Here is a 20,137-nt window from a genome sequence, read left to right as displayed (position 1 = left end):
AAAGAACAGTGTTTGACGTGTAGAAAGCAGAATGTGGGAATTTTTCTGTTTTTTACACGTTTTATAGTCTTTATATCTATATAGTATTGTTTCAGTACAAATTGAGCGAACGAAACAACAACAGGACCCGGAGGACAGCAACAACAACAACAAATGACATTTACACGGCGCCTTTCACGTCAGGAGGACGTCCCAAGGCGCTGGACGGTCAGGGATCTGAACCCGAGCTGGGGGTTGGGTTCAGGAGGGGTGGAGGGCAGGAAGGGTGGAGGCCGAAGGCACAGTCGAAGACAAGGATCTTTGTGGTTGAGGCAGAGGTCTGATCAGAGCCTGCTTTTCCAGGTCACTTCTGGAACACGTTCGTCATGAAACAAACGGATGTGGGTTTTTTTTACAACATCATCGAGATAAGGCGTCTACACCGGTTGAACTCAGTCCTCCAGAGAAGCTCCCAGGTATCAGAACCTCTGTACGTGTCTCAGCCTATCAACCGAACCGTGGGAACTCAAGCACGGTTTGCACCACCCGCCCCCCCACCCGCCCCAACTCCTCCTCCCCTCGCCCTCCTTCGACCAGAAAAAGGCGATTCCACCCCACCCCTCCCCCCCGCCCGGCCCCCCAAAAAACTATCCAAGTAGCGGAAATCCAAGCTGCAAAGCGTAATCGCAGTCGAACGGTGGAGAATGAACACAATGGACGAAAGGTGTTTTCTGATAATATTCTGTTTCTTCTGCTGGACACCCGGTGAGACGTGTGTGTATGTGTTTTTGTCGTAACAAAACACAAACACACACAATTTTTTTTACTTATTTCTTATCTCTTAATGGTTGCGAACGCCTAGTTTTGTCGGGTGGACGATTTGTGTCGGGGTCTGTGTGTTTTTTTTTTGCAATCGCCTTGCGTCGCTAGTGCAGTTTTCGGGGTTATTATTATTTTTAGCACTTGCTGCGATTTGTTTGCTGAGGTCAAAATAACACGGCGCCTTCCACCCGGGGAGCAGTTGGAGCAGGCGTGAGAAAAGGGGGACGAATGAGCTTGTTAAGCGGTCAAAGAGATAGGCGTTTGGACCGGCTGTGAAGGCAGAGAGAGAGAGAGAGAGAGAGAGAAGGGCCAATGAGCCAAAGTTCGTTGGTGTGATGGGGAGAACGCGAGAGATGTGAAACAACATTTCAAGAAGAATTTTTTTTTTTTTTGTTAACCGTGATTGAAGGTGTTTAACAACACACTGAAACGGTTTCAGTTCTCCCACACGCACACACACATCCTCACACACACTCACACACTCACATATTCAGACACATTCTCTCACACACTCTCACACACACACTCACACAGATTCTCACACACACTCTCAAACACACACACTCACACACACACACATTCTCATACTCACACACACACACTCTCAGACACACATCGCTGAAACAAAATGGCCTCACAGAGGTATCGCACTTATGTAAAGCATCGCTGATAAAGTGGAACGCGTCAAAGTAAACTGTAACAGCCGACATGAAAAGTACTATATCAATGTAATTTCGCCCACAAAATACACAGTCAATTCACTGTACAGTGTATCCTGTGAAGCGCTTTGAGACGTCTTGAAGACGTGATGAGGCGCTATATCAAATGCAATTATTATTATAAGATTATTATTAGTTGTTTGTGTACAAGGTGGCCACAAAGTCCTGTTACCCTCATGGTATTCACCAACAATTGAAAACATGTGGAACAAAGATGGTCAGTGTGTTTAGATGTACAGTACAGCACTTAATTGTATTCAGGCCAAGGGATAACAGGACTTTATGGCCACTCTGTACATTGGTTTAACATTGGTTTTGTTCTGAAACTCGATAATAATAATAATAATAATAATCCTTGCATTTGATATAGCGCTTTTCACGTCGGGAGGACGTCCCAAAGCGCTTCACAGAATAGACTGTAAAGTGAATTGACTGTATATTTGTGGGCGAACGCGGCAGCCAATTGCGCACAGCAATGTCCCACAAACAGTCGTAGATTGAAAATGACCAATTTATTATTGTTTTGTTTTTTTTTTTTGGAGGGATTATTATTAGGCGTGTGGAGTAAGGAAACTTGCCCAAGGTTTCGTCCTGCCTGGAATTGAACTCAGATCTCTCGCTTGCAAAGCGAGAGCTCTAACCACTGAGCTACAGGACTCCTGCGATGGCCCGAATGGCCTATTTCTGTGCCACCAATTTCTATGGTTCTAAAAAAAATCTATGAGATGAATATTAATCTTAAAGGTACTGAACTGTCCGCAAAATACGCAGTCACTACACTTCACAGTGGGTAATGTGACGGCTTTGAGAATTCCTGTGGGTGTGCGTGATGAATGTCTGTTGATGGAAACGTCCCCCCCTCCTCCCCTTCACTGTGGAACCCTGGCTAGAAAGCACCCACTCACTTTCCATGGACAATAATCCCTCAAAAAAATACAGGCGCTGAATCAAATGCAAGGATAATAATTATTATTATTATTATTTAACCCGTTGTGTCCTGTGTTCCTCTTGACACAGTGGTAGTGGAGACTAAGAACCACACGAGGATTCAGGCGGTGGAGGGAAGGGGTGTGAGGTTGCCGTGTTGGGCTGACATGGGGGTCGACACCAAAAACCACCTCGACATCGAATGGATGCTTGTTGGAAACGTCACGTCTCCTGTGGTGAGAATGCAGTTGTAGAAAAAGCCACTGTTATTATTATGTGTAAAGTGTTGGAGAGAAAATGTTGGGGGGGGAATGGTTAAGCTCCCGATGCGCGATGGTCTCTGTTGGAATGCGAGGACTATTAATGAAAGCCTTCGATCCTATTTTCTTGCAGATAATGATGTTCAGCGGTGGAGTAGTTTACAATTGCCTTTCCCCTCCGAAGAGCGAGAGATTCTCCTTTGCCTCGAACAATGTCTGGGCAGGAAACGCTTCCCTGTACATCAGGTCCCTGGAGCTAAACGACAGCGGCAATTATCACTGTAAGATCAAGCAGGGAGCAGCTCATTATCAGAACGTCGTGACTCTCAGCGTCAAGCAAGGTGGGCAACTCTCTCTCCCGCCCCACCCCACCCCGTCTCCAAACAACAACAACAAATGACATCTACACATCGGGAGGATCTCCCAAAGCGCTGGACAGTCAGGGTCAGGGAAGAGTGGAGGGCGAGCAGGGTAGGGGACAGGATGACCAAAGAGGAGAGACTTGAGACAGGCCTTTGAAGGCGGCAAAGGAGGGGGCGAGGCGAAGGGACTGTGGTATGAAGTTCCAAAGGGTGGGAGCGGAGAGGCTGAAGGTCCAACCGCCAATGGTGGGGCGGTCCAGGCAGCATTCGCTCTCTCTCGCTCTCTCTCTCTCCCTGGAAGGATGCATTCCGCTTACCTAATTCCGAAAATTTTAAGCGCAGGTTGGCGAGAGCCAAGGCTTTTGGGGACCCCAGAGTGTGCGTTGGGGTAACTGCTAGAGTCTAACCAGTTAAACCCACAGAGCTTGCCATTGGGAGCGCTGTCTGGCCAAGCTTTCCCGCTGCTTGTCTCACTGGAGGAATGCATGTGCTCACCTAATTCTGGAGTGTATTAGGCACAGGTTGGACGGGCAGTGGCCAGACAGACGGACGAATGGACGGACGGACAGACTTAGATTCATCTGGAAGAGGAATTTTTTTGAATGTTGGAATAAATGATTATGCCTGATAGGGGTGGGTTGGTGGTGGCGCGTGTGTGTGTGTGTGTGCAGGGGGGTGGGGGAGGAGAGGAATGTGAATTTTGTTTAATAGTTTGATTTGCCTTCAGATGACAAGTTTACCACCTGGATTCCTGCCACTCTATCCACTGTGACCGAGGACATCACAGGTCTGTACTTACACTGTTCCGTGTAAATAATAATAATCCTTGCATTCAACATAGCACCTTATCGCAGTGTCAAGACATCTCAAAGCGCTTCACAGAATATCCTGATGTAAAGTGAATTGAAATACCATTTACTATGCCTTTTTACATGCAGAAGGCATCTCAAAGTGCTCCACGGCATTTACTGTGAAGAGTGGTGACTGTGTGATTCGTGGATTAGTATCTGACAGATACTTGAAGAGGAGGAATATCGGAAGGCGTGGGCTGGGGCGGGGGGAGGTGCGGGGAGGGGGAGAGCGAGCAGGAGAGCGGAATCTCACCAGGGAGCTCAAGTCGGGGAAAAACACCAGCACAGACCCGATGGGACAAATAGCCAATTTCTGGGATTTGCCCATGTAAGTTTACCTGCAAAGACCAGTCACTACACATTACATGAATCCCGTGAGGCGGTTTGAGACATCCTCCCAACAGAAGAGCATAAGAATTTGCTAGATGAAACAAGTCCATCCAGTTTGCCTTCTACCATCGTGGTACATTTATGTCCCAAACTATCTACTGCATCCCTCAGATATTATTTCCTAACAGAAATCTATCTCATTTGTTCTTGAAAGAATCGAAACTTTCTGCTTCCACCATCTGTCTCCCTCGGGAGCCTGTTCCATATGTTTACTACTCGCTCACTGAAATAGTCTTTCCGCAGATTTGTTTGCAGTGAAATACATTGTATGAAATCTCAGGGTTATCAATAAGTCGTGACTTGTGTGTGCTGTCTCTGACTCCAATCCTACTTTTGTTTATCGCAGGTCATTCAAATAAGACAACATCGCGTGACCTGAAGATTGTAGAAATCAGCGTTATTCTTCTGTTAGTCTTTGTGCTGCTCCCGACAGTTTTTTTCATTCATTCGCTGCCAAACATCAGGAATCTGGTGCGAGCGTCAAGGTAGGATTCGAGTGATATTTCAAAAGCTTTAAACTTTCGCTCTAATAAGAGAAACATTTCACCTCTGGTCGAGTTTTATTTCACAGTCGGTAGATTCATTGGCTGTGCTGATCTTTGGTTAATTATAATGATAACCCTTGCATTTGATACAGTGCCTTATCATGTCGTTGAGACGTCTCAAAGCGCTTCACAGAATATACTATAAAGTGGATTGATGGCGTATTTTGTGGACAAAACTCAGCAGCATATTGTGCACAGCACGAGTCCTATAAACAGTCGTGGATCGAATGACCAAAATGTTATTACCTCCAGAAATCGATCCGCCAATCAATTAACAACCGTGTTCCTACTTAGTGCTAGGCAAAGAGAGGTGCGTGGAGTAAGGAAACTTGCCCAACGTTTCTCCCCGCCCGGCTGGGAATTGAACCCGGGGCCTCTCGCTTGCGAGTCGAGTGCTCTTCTAACCAAGGAGCTACAGGACTCCACTACGGGTTCCGTACACAGCCCCTATAACATCGAGGCATCTCGAAGCACTTGACAGACGGTTCCTGTTGAAGTTACAGTGAGGGATTTTGTCGGAGTTGTCAAAGTTGCTGCACTTTCCAGGACATGGAGTCAGATCAGCTCCAGTCCTGACATTGGACTGCAGAGAAATCCACCTTCTCGCTATCTTTCTCAGCAACAGGGGTCGCTGTTGCTAAGGTGTGGCGAATTGTTATGCTCTGCTCTCTCTCCAGATCTAGAGCTTCCCACTGACTCTGGTTACTGGTGGGACGGGGTTTATAGAGTAAATCACAGCTTGTGGGAAATTTCGCTTCTGTTTGCGGAGGGCCAAGAGCCATCTTCCATTGTCAACACGACTCGTATCTCGGGGTCACCACGCTCGGAAAATAATTGGGCTAAAACATTCTCAATCTCTGCCTTTTACAGAAGGATGGAGAGTGGAGAAGACACTGAGGTTAATCAGAAAAACTTTACTGCAGCACCATTCTCCCCCCACCCCACACCCCCCCACCCAACTGAGATCGATAACTCAATAAAAATTTGCACTTACAGACAGTGTCATTCACACAAAATAAACACCCGTGAAGCTCTTTGCGACAATGCAAAGAAGAATCCTTGTATTTGATACAGCACATTATCACATCGTAGAGACGTCTCAAAGCGCTTCACAGAATATACTGCAGAGTGACCTGTGTATTTTGTGGGCAAGTCACGGCAGCCAATTGCGCACAGCAACGTCCCTCCCCACAAACTGTATGTCTCACTACTTTTATAAAGTAAAGTCAATGGGAAGTGAAGACCGAGATACCGAATAGTTGTACAGGTGAGTGCGGCAGCTAATCGGTGCTATCAATGCTCCTCACACACACACACAGCAACCAATTTGGGGTATTTGGAGGGGTAGGGAGGTGCCTTTGTAAAGCACCTTTCACGCCGGGAGGACGTCCCAAGGCAAGTCTACGTTTCGCCCACAAAAAACAGTCAATTCACTTTACAGTTTATTCGGTGAAGCGCTTTGAGACGTATCGCAGACCTGATATGGCGCTATATCAAATGGAAGGAGTATTATTATTATTACTATGTAGCTCAACTCATTTTGCTGAACCTAAAATAACTCCTTCCTTTCCTTTCCAGGGGATCTTCAGACCAGACTGTTAGCTTTGAGTCTCAGGTTAGTTTTTCACGTTTCAACAAGTTTCTGAAGTAATAATGATAATAATAATCCTATTAATAAGGGTTCCTACTTATTGCTAGGTAAATTAGAGGTGTATGCGTAAAGCAAATTGCCTAAGGTTTCACCCTGTCCTGGGATTGAGTCCAGTTCCTCTGCGAGGCGAGTGTTCTAACCACTACGCTACAGGAATCCACAAAGTATTAACCAATTCTCATACCTTCCCCTTTTCCATCTCTGCGGATCATCCTTGTTGCTCTCAACCACACTGCCTCTAGGGCCTTGCACAACCTCCGGATTGACCAGGGCTCAGTTAGATAAGCTAAAAGCTCTTCAAAGCTCTTCACAGTAATCACTGCCTGATGGAGTGACTGTGCTTTTGGTAGGAAAAAGCAACAGCTATTTTGAACGTAGCAAACATCCCACTCACAACCGCGAAGTCACTGTTCAATTTATCGGAGAGGTTGTTGGTCAACGCATCAGGAAATGACACACCTTCTCTTCTTCCAATCCAATCAGGTCTTGGGTATCTTCGATGTCCACCTGTACAGGCACGGTCAGAGTCTCAGATTCATGTTTAGGGTGATTCCTATGAAATGCAATGTCTCCCCCACCCATCCCTCTCCCCTTCCCCACCACCCCACCCATCAGTATTGTGCGGAAGTGTTAAAGGAGCTCAAAATCTGAACTTGGTGGTACCAAATGAGCCGGGCATTTTAAATAAAGGGAGATTAATTGTGTTTAAAAAAAAACTTGGAACTTGCTGACTGTTCCCCTCCATCTCAACTAGGAAGCCAGTCTCACTCTCCACAATGCCTGTAGACAATATGATATTCAATGTTCCTTCACTCCTCAAAGCTTCTCGATTGATTAATTGATTGGTTGGTTGATCATATTGATTGATCAATCAATTGATTGATAGATACTGCTAGATGGTCTGTAGAGATTGATCGGGGGAAATATTGGTTTGCTCAAACCCGGGTCCTCTTCCTTGTGAGGAGAACGCTCTAACCACAAGGCTACGGGACTCTCATACACTGTTTCTGCCATATACATCAGCAGGTTCAGCAGTCCGGGGTGACAGAGTGCTTTAGTAATGAAACGGCAGACTCCATGTCACAAAAGTACAACACAACCCCTGCCTCGGCACTGAGTGACAGCGAAGAGATCACCTACGCATGCATTCAGAACCTGAGTAGAGGCTCCGAGCAGAATGAGCCAATGGACAACTACCAAGACGTTGTATATGTTTCAATACACAAGGCCAGTGCATGAATCAAGGACTCGGAGATGTGATCAGTGCGGATATACAGCGGATCACATAGACAGCTCACAGCGCCTCACACAGTAAGCTTCCAACTCCAACTGTGGACAACTGGGGTGATACCAGATGCTTCCTATCAGAAAACAAATCCTCACTCTTCAGTTAGACCTGGGAGTTTGGTTCACGAATGCAATGGATAAGCAGAGCTCGCGAGTTGCTTTCCCTCCCTCAGCAAATGCTCTTCATTTCAGTGATTGAAAAAATGATAGTTTCCGGTCAATGTTATCTCTCTTCCTGTGGAAGACGAGAGCAAGAAATCGTGTGGGTATTTTATACAGCTTTTATTTACAAACAGTGTGACATTTTAACTGACAAGATACAAATATTGTATAAAAGGTAGAAATAATGGAATGATTATCTCAAATTATTATACAGCAAAAACCTTGACAGCCAACTGCTGTCAAATGTAGTGACTGTGTATTGTAGGCACTTTGCCCACAATCACGATACGCAGACAAATATAATGAGGACTATTGGCCAGTCAGACACTCCTTTCTCTCTTTGATTCGGGATCTTTAACGTCCACCTGAACAGGCGCAGAAGGGATCTCGGTTTAACGTCTGGTCCTAAAGGATGGCACCTCCGACAATGCTTCGCTCCCCCTCAGCACTTCACTGGAACGTCAGCCATGGCTCTCATATTGATGGCAAACTCATTATCAAGCTCTAGTTACTTCGTTTTGCTAAACCTATTAAGTATGTATGCCCTGTAGCCAATGGCCATATAAAGCAACTGAATATAAAGCGTGGTCTTTAATTACCTATTTGAAGACTGGTATATTTCTGCACAAGCGTTAATAAGCAATTAATAACTGGGATCATTACTCAACTGACGGTGATTGCTGCTTATGGATCTCTCCCCTAGACCCTCTTACCAGCTTGCGAACACCATCATTTGGTTCTTGGGTCATCCAAAAGCCTAGATGTAGTTCGACATTTACACTTAACACACAACCTGAATAATGAATCATGATAGAGTAAGGTTAACTGTACGGATTTGATCTTGTCATTTCCCTCAGTACAGGCAGAAACGTTAGTTGAGTTGTAATTGAAACGTTGTGAGATCCAGGCATAAGCAGAGCGCCTCGATTGGCTCTAGCGCTGGGTGAAGACTCCATGAAATCCGAAGGGAATCTGGATGGGTACCTCGGCCCTGCTAACCTCAGTGAAGCTCTTTGCGTCCAGCACAAGCAGGAAGTTCTTGTCCTGACAAGGCAACAGAGTGATGTTTATAGAGAGAGAGAGACAGATAGAGAGAGAGAGAGAGAAATCCCAGTTTGAGAATAATTACGATTCATGATGTTAGCAATTGGGGACGTGGAATGGATCACAGAGACAACGTATCGCGATTCGTGACAGCAAGAGAGGAGAAAAGATCTCTCTTCAAGACGGAGATAGATAGAAATTTGTTAGGTCAGGGGGTATTAAGGGATATAGGGCAAGCGAGCGGGTGATTGGAGTTGAGGTACAGATCAGCCATGAATGGTGGGGCAGGCTCAAGAGGCTGAATGGCCTCCTCCCATTCCTATGTTTCTATGTCCTTCTATTTGCCTATAATTCTGAAACTTTTCACAGGGGGTTGCTACCAAATGAAGTGACTGTGTATTTTTGGGGTTGCGAACTGACTGTATTGTACGAAGATGGATTTAAAGGGAAAGGGTAAGGCATCATAAATGGATTTAACCCGGATTTAACTGTTATTTGCTAGTATCCTCTCCAATCTGAATTAAATGTGCAAGAACTATGGGGGAGTGGGACTAGTTGGTAGCTCTTTCAAAGAGCCGGCACAGGCACAATGGGCCAAATGGCTGCTTTTTGTGTTGTAGGATTAATAATAATAATAATCCTTGCATTTGATATAGCGTTTTTCACTCTTCTAGACGTCTCAAAGCGCTTCACAGAATACATTGTAAAGTGAATTGACCGTATATTGTGGGCAAAATGCAGCAGCCAATTGCGCACAGCAGTGTCCCACAAACAGTCGTGGATCGAAAATGACCAATTTATTATTGTTTTGTTTTATGGAGCGATTATTATCAGGCGTGTGGAGTAACAAAACTTGCCCAAGGATTCACCCTGCCTGGAATTGAACCCAGGTGTCTCGCTTGCGAGGCGAGTGCTCTAACCACTGAGCTACAGGACTTCACATGATTCTGTGATTCTAAGTTGGTTTCCAGTTACCTGGTTAGGTGAAAGCACTGTGGATAAGATCACCCCGTCATCTTCTTCGGTGCCTTGAGGAGACGGAACAAAGATAGGCTCTGAGGGGTAGTAGCCTTCCTCCTTCCACACCTGAGAAGATCAGAGAGATTCAGTGAAGAAACCACAAACAGCGCTGCACTTTGGAGACCCGGTGGAAACTACGCTGAAGGAACAAGCATTTTCCCCAAGGAAATGGTTATCTGGAAAGTGGGGTCGTGTTTTGCAAGAGTGTGAGTTTATATAGCGCCTTTCATGTAGGACTATAATTCTAATAAAAATCCTTGCATTTGATATAGTGCCTTATCACATCATTGAGATGTCGTCTCAAAGCGCTTCACAGAATATAATGTAAAGTGCATTGACTTTCCACACAGCAGCCAATTGCGCACAGCAGTGTCCCACAAACAGTCGTGGATTGAGTGACCAATCTTTGAGTGACCAATCTGAAATTTTTTTTTGAGGGATTATTAACTCCAGGAAACAATCCACCAATCGACTAACAACCAGGTTCCTACTTACTGCTGGTAAGGTGTGTGGAGTAAGGAAACCTGCCTATGGTTTCACCCCGCCCTGGAATCGAACCCGGGTCCTCTCGCTTGTGAGGAGAGCGCTCTAACCACTATGCTAAGAGACATTAATGATATCTTAAAACATTTTAAAGGAACAGTGTGGATCACACACGGCTGCCTGGAGGAGATGGATTTTACTTCCCGAGGAGTTTGTTTCCAGTTGCGAGGCGCCATATCCCGACAGGCTGGAAGACTAACATTCACACCTTCAGTTCCTTTGTGTTGACATCCAGCTTTAGGAGAGAAGTCGGAATCAAACTGCTTAGTCCGCAGCCATAGAGGAAAGTGTATTTTTTTGTGTTGTACGATTTGTAGTTAATCTGTGGGAACTCCAGGTTGACTTCATGCATCATATCAGCATCGTATAGGTTCTCGGACTTGCACCAGATCTGCGGGAACAAAATCAATAGGTTCCTCTTCACCGCACTTCACCCATCCTTCTCGGAGTTTGATAATAATAATAATAATAATAATAATAATCCTTGCGTTAGATATAGTGCCCCATCATTTGTTGAGACATCTCAAAGGTTACAGTAAAGTGAATTGATTCTTTATTTTGTGGGGGAAACGCAGCAGCAATTAAGCGACCAGTCTATTTATTTTTGTTTTGAAGGACCTACTAAAACTAATAATGCATAAAAACAAGGATCATGGTGCAATCTTAAAGTGGATTGCCTTTTGTATCGTGTACTGTGAGATCAAGTACTGTCTTTGGTAGTGAATTAACCATAAACAAACAACTCCCCAAATATTTCATGCGACTATGTTGTCCCACCGGGGAATGATACTCGGTGAGTAAATGGCGCCTCTGCATTGAATTAACCCCCATCTCCCCAGTTCTGGCCCAGGCTCCACTGGCTCCCCATCACCAAACGGATCGACTTCAAGATGCTCACTCGTGTTCAAATCCCTTCACTCCCTGGCACCTCTCACCTTCTCCGACCTCCTGACTCCCCAATCCACCCGCGGTGCCTCAGCAGAACTGGCACCAGCTCCTGCTCGTCCCTCGCACCCTCCGCCTCACCATCGGAGGTCGCACTTTCAGCCATTAAGCCCCAAAACTCTGGAACGCTCTCCCTCAATCCCTCCACCTTGCCCCCTCTCTCCCATTTTTCAAGTCCTGCCTGAAAACCTTCCTCTTCGACCGCGCTTACAGCTACCTGCTCACACCACCCCCGGATCGGAGTCAGGCTCCGCTACCGTTAAGCACTCTGAGACGCTCCCTGGTGGAGGGTGCTATGTAAGTGCAAATTGTTGTTGTTGTTTAACTACAAACATACTTTTCCATCAGCTTTTCTGATTGCAACGGCAGTGCTGTAAGGCAAAGTGTTCAGGTTCTGCTCAATCGGTGTGTCTGATTTGATGCTCAACGGTAAAACAAACCTGATCGGGGTTGGCTTGGGAATTGTGTTGTACAGCTGAAAGACAAAATAAATTCGAAAGCATTAGGACGCATCTCGGAACTGCAAAATAATGCCTTCCCAACCCCACATATTTTACAGATCAGTAACCATTTAATATGACAACATATTGTGACAACGTCTCTCCTACTCCACTCCTCTGCTCCCACCACTAACTCAGACTTGCTACACGTTTCCCAACTCTACACGCACCACCATCAGTGGTCAAACTTTCCAATTCTACGCCCCTAACCTTTGGAAACTCAACCCTGCTGACCCCTCCCCTCAGTATCTGTCTCTGTCAGTGTTTCTCTCCCCCACTCCCCCCTCCCCTCCTCCAATACTCAGTGTCCACACCGCCAATATAAAGAACTCTGAAGCATTATTCTGTGTGAAGTGCGCTACATAAATTCAAATTGTTGCTTCCAAGTATTTTTTTGTTGGGTGGGGTCAGCCGGGTGTCTGACACACGCGGAAATCCATCATTGTTGCTTAAGAGTTTCCAAATGAAGCTGAGATTTCCAGACATCCCTCCTACACATGGAAATCCTAGAGAGAGATTGTTGGAATGGAATGCGCTCTCTCCCCCTCTCTCTCTCTCTGGAGGGATGCATCCGCTTAACCTAATTTTGGAAAGTATTAAGCGCAGGTTGGCAAGAACCAAGGTTTTTGGGGAAGCCCAGAGTGTGCGTTGGGGGTAACTGCTGGAGTCTAACCAGCTAACCATTGAAAGCACTGTCTGGCAAGCTTTCCCGGAGCTTGTCCACCTAGGACCACCCTACCCTCTGTGGCTTGCAGGGTTAACATTCAAACCAATCAAAAGAAGAAGTCAAATGGTTGCCTCGTCCAGTGCCTCTCCAGATTTGTGCAGGTTTTGCATAGTTAAAGTGTGCACAATATTTCCGTCGTCGAAACTGCAAAGATCGAAGACAATAAATCCATTGTCTTCAAAGGCGTTGATCTGGTGGAAAGTTGTAAGCGGTTTGGAGTAATATTTCACAGGAAGTATCTGCAAAGAAATTTTCAAATAAACCCTGGTTAATAATTCAAACAGGCCTTAATTGCAGGGTTAATCAGTCTGTCAAAACACACTGATTTATTCATTCACAGTCTTCTTTATTATTTTAGAAGATCAGCCATGATTGAATGGCGGGGCAGGCTCGAAGGGCCGAATGGCCTACTCTTGCTCCTGCATGTTATGTTATGTTATGTTATGTTATGTTATGTTATGTTATGTTATGTTATGTTATGTTATGACTCTGGAACTCTATCCCCCAGTGCCTTCGCCGCCTCCTCCCTTTCCTCCTTCAAGGTCGGTCTCAAGACCTTTCTCTTTGACCGTGCCTTCAGCTCCCCTCTCGACTCTCTACCCCCTCCTCGCTCCCTCCCTTCCCTCCCCTCACCCTGACCATTTCCCCCCAATGCTCGGGTCCTGACCCAACTGTACAGCGCCTTGGGACGTTCTCCCGACGTGAAAGACGCTCTATAAATGGAATCTTGTTGTTGTTGTTGTTGTTATGTTATCCATATCTGAAACAAAATGGCAATTTACAGTGTCACCAAAATAATTCAATCCTTGCCAGTGTTTTGGACAGTTAATCTGTTATTGCTTCATGTGAACCAGTGAATACTTCCATGCCTTTGCTCATAATGCTGGAGTTAAGCCATTTCACTTCCAGCATCCAAATAACATGAGGCAGGAAGCCCTAAATTATACTTTACACATTCATTCTGCCTCTGGCTTTTATTCTATTCAAACCATGGAAATGAGAGTGCACAACAACAACTACAATTTGCATTTACACAGCGACCCTCATGCAGGGCAGCGTCGCAAAGCGCTTGACAGTGGCAGGGCACAACACCGAGCCGGTGGGGGGAGGTGACCGTAGGCACGGTCGAATTGGAAGATCGTCCTCCTGACGTGAAAGGCGCTACACAAATGTAATTTGCTGTTTGTTGTTGTTGTCTTCAGGCGCGACCTGAAAATGGGGAAGGAAGGGGCAAGGTCGAGGGATAGCGGGAGAGTGTTCCAGAGTTTCGGGGCGCAGTGGCTGAAACCGTGGCCACCATTGGTGAAACGGAGGGCACGAGGGACATGCAGGAGGCCGGAGCCAGTCGAGCGGAGGCAGAGGGTAGTGGTTTTGGGGGGTAAGTAAGCAGGTCGGAGAGGCAGGGAGGTGCCAGGGCGTGAAGGGGCTTGAAAACGAGCGTGAGGATTTTGAAATCGATCCGTTTGGCGATCGAGAGCTAGTGGAGCCCGGCTAGAACTGGTGTGACATGGGTATGAAGTTTAGCACGGGCGAGTATGCGGGCGGCGGAGTTTTAGATCATTGTAGAATCATTGTGTACCAGTCTTCCACATGGAGAACTCCCTTCTCCTTGTAAATACTGTCATAGGATCCTTAATGTACCATCTGAGCTTAATGTCTCATCCGAAATAGGGTGCCTCCGACTGACCAAGCCAAGGCTTGGGGTTAAGTATCTTACAAGCCTCGACTTCAGCAAACTTAAATTTCCAATGGTCTATTCAGTCCATTTCTTTCGCCCTGTGTTAAAAATTCGATTTAACAGATATAATAATAATGCTTACATTTAAATAACATCTTTCATGTCAGGAGGACATCTAAAATAGGCTTCACTGTGAAGCATGGTGACTGTATTTTGTAATAATAAAAAAATAATCCTTGCATTTGATATACCACCTTATCACGTCATTGAGACGTCTCAAAGCGCTTCACAGGATATACTGTAAAGTGAATTGACTGTATATTTTGTGGGAGAAACGCAGCAGCCAATTGCGCACAGCAGCGTCACCACAAACAGCCGTGGATTGAGTGACCAAGTTGTTATTACTTTAGAGGTGAAAAGGGTCAGTAAAGTACCTGCCCCGTGTGTTTATGAGCCACGTGGATAACGGTGTTGGTCTCTGGTTCCCAAGTGAGCGCCGAGCTCAAGCTTTTTCCTCTTAACTTGGCTGTGAGAATTTTCATGATATTAATCTTCAACGGTTGCTCAATGAAGATGATGTAGTTTTTGGACATTCCTGTTATGGAGAGCACGTGAAGAGTTAATGCCGCTTTCTGATTGGTGCAGTGCTGTGCAGCGTCAAAAAAAANTCTAAAAAAGGTACAGAGCTGAAAACAGTCGACCCCTTACGATTCAATAATAATAATTTGATACAGCGTCTTATCATGTCTTCAAGACGTCTCAAAGCGCTTCACAGTATGTATTGTAAAGTGAATTGACTGTATATTTTGTGGGTGAAATGCTGCAGCCAATTGCCCACAGCAGCGTCCAACAATATTCGTGGATTGAGTGACTTTTGGAGGCATTATTAGCCCCGCAAAATCCATCTGCCAATGGACTAACAACTTCCTACTTACTGCGAGTTAAACAGAGGTGTATTCAGTAAGGAAACTTGCCTAAGGTTTTGCCTGGGAATTGAACCCGTGTCCCCTCACTTGCGAGGCAAATCCACTGAGCTACAGGGCTCCACAGTGACTTGTTTTGCTTGGAAAATGCAATGTGACTTTTAATTGCATTTGAGTTGTGTGGCAAGGCAACACACATGAATTATTCGCCTCTCTGGTAACGCTTTGTGAAATTGGTTATGGTTAAAGCCTGAGTCCTCAGTCAATTTTAAAAATAAAGCCCTGTGATACACATTATGAACCTAATATAGAAATGTATTTCAGGCTGCAAAAATATTGAGTCCAATTTTCTCAGCGAATTAAGACATAACTCCGAGCATTCTCTAAACTTAGCTACAAGCAGTCAACACGTACCGAAGCTGTGGTAATAGGAAGGTCGCATCTTATCCTGTGGTGGGATACTACACACAATTCTGGCCCCCTCGAGTTTGTCCTCATCTTCTGACTTCTGCACAGGAACCTCGATAATGTTGTACATCGTACCTGCAACAACAGCAACAACATGCACTTATATAGTGCCCTTCACGCAGGGGAGCGTCCAGGAGCATTTCACAATGGTGGAGGGTCTGCCAACGAGCCAAGGGAAAGGTGACCGTAAGCACGGGAGGTCTTTAGGTGGGATTTGAAGGCGGGGAGGGGGGTGGGCAAGGCGGAGGGCTCGATGGAAGCACGAGGGTTCTGGGTGTACAGAGTGGGAGAGAATGTGGACGGCAGAGCTTTGGATGAATTGGAGTTCGTGGAGAGTCAAATGGGGAAACAAGATACTCATTGAGAAAGACCTTTTACAATTGAGATGTCCATAAATTTAGCTTTTGGAATTTCCAAACAAAGCAGTTTCCACCAATGAACAGGAGAGATTTGGGCTGAACTGCATTGCAGAGGATAGCTAAGCCAAAAACTGATGAGTCAGATGTAATCTGGTAATAACACTCACAAATGAGCCAATACCACGAACATGAACAAAGCCGACTGACTGCACGTTGTGGCTTGATTGGAAACGATTGCTTTGACAAGTTTACAAAGGGCCGCTTCAAAGACGATAATCTTGCAAATCACTAAACATCACTTACGCCTAAAGTTCAAAGAGATTCTCATTTTCTCACTTACGGCTCAGCAAATTCCTCTTTTGTAGAGTCGTAATCCCGATCGGAATGGAAATTTCCCATTTTGCAAGGGCTCCGAACACAAATAGGATGGGATCCATTGCACCCATAAAATGCCTTTGTCCTGAAATCTTGTAGTTTGTATTTGTTAAGGAAATGCTGTGTTTGTCACTATTACAAGGCAGTGAACTTTCTTTGTTTCATGACTTCGATTTCCAGCCTTTTTACACTGGCTGGAAATTGAGGATCTTGAGGAAGTAGAAGATGTTGCAAATTATAATGCAAGAGTAGGGTTGCCTGGAAGTCCTCTCAGTGATTTAAATATTCCTTTATGCTGTATATTATATGATGAGAGTTCTGTAGCATAGTGGTCTCGCAAGCGAGAAAACACGGGTTCAATTTGGGCGGGACGAAACCTTAGGCAAGTTTCCTTACTGAATACGCCTCTGTTTACCTTGCAGTAAGTAGGAACCCGGTTGTTATTCGATTGGTGGATCGCTTTCTGGAGGCATGATCCCTCAAAATATAAAATTGAGGGAGTATTATGAGTTTGTGGGACGCTGCTGTGCGCAATTGGCTGCCGCGTTTCACCCACAACATATACAGTCAATTCACTTTACAGTATTTCCTGTGAAGCGCTTTGAGAGATGCTATAATAAATGTAGGATTATTATTATTATTATAAACATACCATTTTTGCCGTATGAATTGCCCATGTTGTAGCTAGTTCCATCAGGGTCATAATGTGGATGGGCTGTTGCTCCATTTACTGCAATGTATTTGCTCCAGTCAACCTAGGAGCACAGACAAACCAATGCCACAATTTATTTACAACGTGCATTAATAAAGCGCCAGACTGTTTGCTGAGGCAGGATAGCACTGGGGCTGCTATAAGACAAAGAGATCATTCACTTCAGTGTTTGTGTAGGTTCTTGTTCCTCCACTGGAGCTAATTCCAATTCCCTGTTCTTTACCATTCCTCGCCTACAAGTCTCAAGTGCTCCGGGATGATACCCTGCGTAAAGAGCTCTCTATAAATGTAACTTGTTGCTGTTATTACAAATACGGTCACTACAGTTTACAGTAAAATTCTATGAAGTGCTTTGAGATGTCCTCCCACCTCACCCACTCCTTTGTTAGATCCAGGCTCCTGGCCTCCAGAAGGTTAAGGCATAAACAGCAAAGCCTGACAGCTCACTTGGTCTGAAAATTGGCTCTGATATCCTGAGGCCAAAAATCACAAAATAATGAAACCACGTCAACAGAAACACATCTGTTTAAACTAAAAATGTCAAAAAAGCCAAATCCTTCAGTATTATGTAAGAAACTATTTTTAAATGTTATATCTATTGCATTGAACTGTACTTGTTTTTCACAATTTTTGAGAGAATTGGAGCTAAAGCGGTGTTTCACCTTGGGTTTCTGAGGAAAAACACTCAATGGAATATAATCAGAAGCCTTCGTTTGCCAACAGCTTAGATAAGCACCTTTCACAAAGTGCTGAACAGGAACATAGGAACGGGAGAAGGTCATTCAGCCCCTCAAGCCTGTTCCGCCATTCTATTAAATTATGGATGATCCGTACCTCAACTCCAATTACCTTTGCCTTATATCCCTGACCTAACAAAATCTATCCACCTCAGTCTTGAAAATTTTGATCAGATCCTGTATCCACAGACTTTGGGAAAGAGGGAGAATTCCAGATTCCAGTGTGAAAAAATGTCTCTTGATCTCACTCCTTAGCATATGATAGCAATCACCGAGTGAGAAAACAGAAAGGATAAGTTTTTCGGAGGGTTTTAAAGAAGGAGGGAGAGAAAGGATTTTGGAAGAGGGTTCCAGAAGGTTACAGTTTTTTGGGGGAAAGGCATTGAGGAATGAGCTGTACTCCTGGATCAGAGAGTGGGGGCTGGGGAATGGAGCTGGACGAGAACTAGGCAGAGGAGAGACCGTAAAGGCTTTTGAAAGTCAAGAATTGCTCACAAAGTCAATCAATCCACTTGGTACCAGCAGAGCAAGTCAAAGAGGAGCAAGCAATTGAGTCAAGCTTACCTTCTCTCCTGTTTCAAGGGTATTCGGGTTGACTTTATGCATGAAATTAGTCTCAGTGCTCACATAGTAGTCACCTTTGTACAGGACAAAGTTCACATTGTCGTTGTCAGTCGGTTCTTTAAACAAAACAAAAGTGTTATCAGAAAACATCCTTTAATCTTTCATGCGGCGTCAAAGAACGATGCGTTTAGAGAGCAATGGGGTACTGAACGTACTTAACATTTCAAATCGACTCATAAAGCGTTCGAAGATGCTCTTGCAGGGGTCTGGCATGGCAAGCGTTCCAAACTCTGACACCATGATGCGGTTGTAGGCGCTGTTGGTCTTGTACGATTCGCTGCGGAGGAACTTGCTCATGTAGGTGACGCTGCCCTCGGCAATTCTGAACTGGTGCATGAGCGCCATGCCATCAAACCAGTGGTTGTACCTAAAGAGTTAATCGACCACCAGTGTAACAGACTGCATTGCTGTTTGGGATAGTCATACAACTGAATCCAATGCTCATCAGATCTGTATATTCGATAGATTCAGAAGGTCCCTTCAACCCATTTAGTTTCATCTTTCCTGAGCACCCACCCAATAATAAATATTAATTCTTGCATTTGATACAGCGCCGACACGTCTCAAAGCGCTTCACACAATATACTGTAAGGTGAAGTGACTGTGTATTTTGTGGGCAAAACACGGCAGCCAATTGCGCACAGCGGAGTCGCATAAACAGTCATGGATTGAGTGATCAAACTGCTATTTTTATTATTTTTGGAAGGGATTAGTACCCCCGGGAATGCAATCTGCTGATCGACTAACGATCCAAGAAACATCCAATTGCTCGAAGAATCTGCTTGGTAAACAGTAAACGTTTCGCCCGACCCGGGAATCGACCCGGGTCCTCTCGCTCGCGAGGCGAGTGCTCCAACCACTGAACTACAGGACTCCAAGACTTTCAAATCGAATTCAACACATACTTTCATTTCCAAACTCAAATTTTCCAGGACCGTTTCTCAGGAAGTTGCCTCTTAACCAGTTTGGAATTTTGCCTTTGACTGTCGCTGTAACTGGTTCTGGAGTTTCCTCCACAGTTGTCATCAGCGGAGCAATACATTCCAGTCCCTTTTTCCTGCTGTAATATACTGGTTCCTTTTCTGTGTTGCGAAACAGTTGCTTCAAGACTAGTAAAAGATACATACATATGTCATTAAAAAGGATACACGGCCTTGAGAAATAATTGCAGTCCCCAGTCAAAGTTTAATAATAATAATCCTTGCATTTGATACAGCGCCTTATCATGTCTTTGAGACGTCTCAAAGCGCTTCACCGAATATACTGTAAAGTGAATTAACTGGATATTTTGTGGGTGAAACTCAGCAGACAATTGCACACACAGTCCTAGATTGAGTGACCAATTTATTATTATTTTTATTTTAAGGAATTATTACCCCTGGAAAAGTGATCCGCCAATCGACTAACAACTGGGTTCCTACTTACTGTAAACAGGGGAGTGTGGAGTAAGGAAACTTGCCCAACATTTCCCCCTGCCGGGAACCAAACCCAGGTCTCTCTTGCTTCAAGACTCCTGGTTGTACTATT

At 45.0% G+C, this 20,137-nt stretch overlaps 2 protein-coding genes across 4 annotated transcripts; one reads left to right on the top strand and one right to left on the bottom strand.

Annotated features, from left to right (window-relative positions):
• The first annotated feature begins 680 nt into the window (after window positions 1–680).
• LOC103190787 lies at window positions 681–8,075 on the top strand. Of its 2 annotated transcripts, none has more exons than XM_042343915.1 (7): window positions 681–744; window positions 2,538–2,683; window positions 2,841–3,048; window positions 3,797–3,856; window positions 4,657–4,795; window positions 6,434–6,470; window positions 7,533–8,075. In XM_042343915.1, the coding sequence occupies exons 1-7, from the start codon at window positions 684–686 to the stop codon at window positions 7,743–7,745; spliced, it is 864 nt and encodes a 287-aa protein (XP_042199849.1). In that variant the 5' UTR covers window positions 681–683; the 3' UTR covers window positions 7,746–8,075. The 2 variants fall into 2 exon arrangements, with proteins under 2 accessions (XP_042199849.1, XP_007909867.1); XM_007911676.2 differs by having other exon boundaries at window positions 7,530–8,075.
• Window positions 8,059–19,576, bottom strand: bco2b (beta-carotene oxygenase 2b). 2 transcript variants are annotated; one of them, XM_007911673.2, is made up of 11 exons: window positions 19,516–19,576; window positions 18,766–18,977; window positions 18,551–18,666; window positions 17,190–17,292; window positions 15,750–15,878; window positions 14,847–15,007; window positions 12,806–12,973; window positions 11,845–11,982; window positions 10,771–10,953; window positions 9,975–10,085; window positions 8,059–8,999 (listed from the first exon to the last, which is right to left on the bottom strand). In XM_007911673.2, exons 2-11 carry the CDS (start codon window positions 18,953–18,955, stop codon window positions 8,889–8,891), a joined length of 1,410 nt encoding a protein of 469 aa, XP_007909864.2. In that variant the 5' UTR covers window positions 18,956–18,977; window positions 19,516–19,576; the 3' UTR covers window positions 8,059–8,888. The 2 variants fall into 2 exon arrangements, with proteins under 2 accessions (XP_007909864.2, XP_042199848.1); XM_042343914.1 differs by lacking the exon at window positions 19,516–19,576 and having other exon boundaries at window positions 18,766–18,980.
• Window positions 19,577–20,137: the final 561 nt, after the last annotated feature.

Source organism: Callorhinchus milii, unplaced genomic scaffold (genome assembly GCF_018977255.1).
Source record: "Callorhinchus milii isolate IMCB2004 unplaced genomic scaffold, IMCB_Cmil_1.0 Scaffold25, whole genome shotgun sequence".
Taxonomy (NCBI): Eukaryota; Metazoa; Chordata; class Chondrichthyes; order Chimaeriformes; family Callorhinchidae; genus Callorhinchus; species Callorhinchus milii.
Note: the sequence above shows the minus strand (reverse complement) of the source record. Positions and strands in the feature narration are given on the sequence as shown.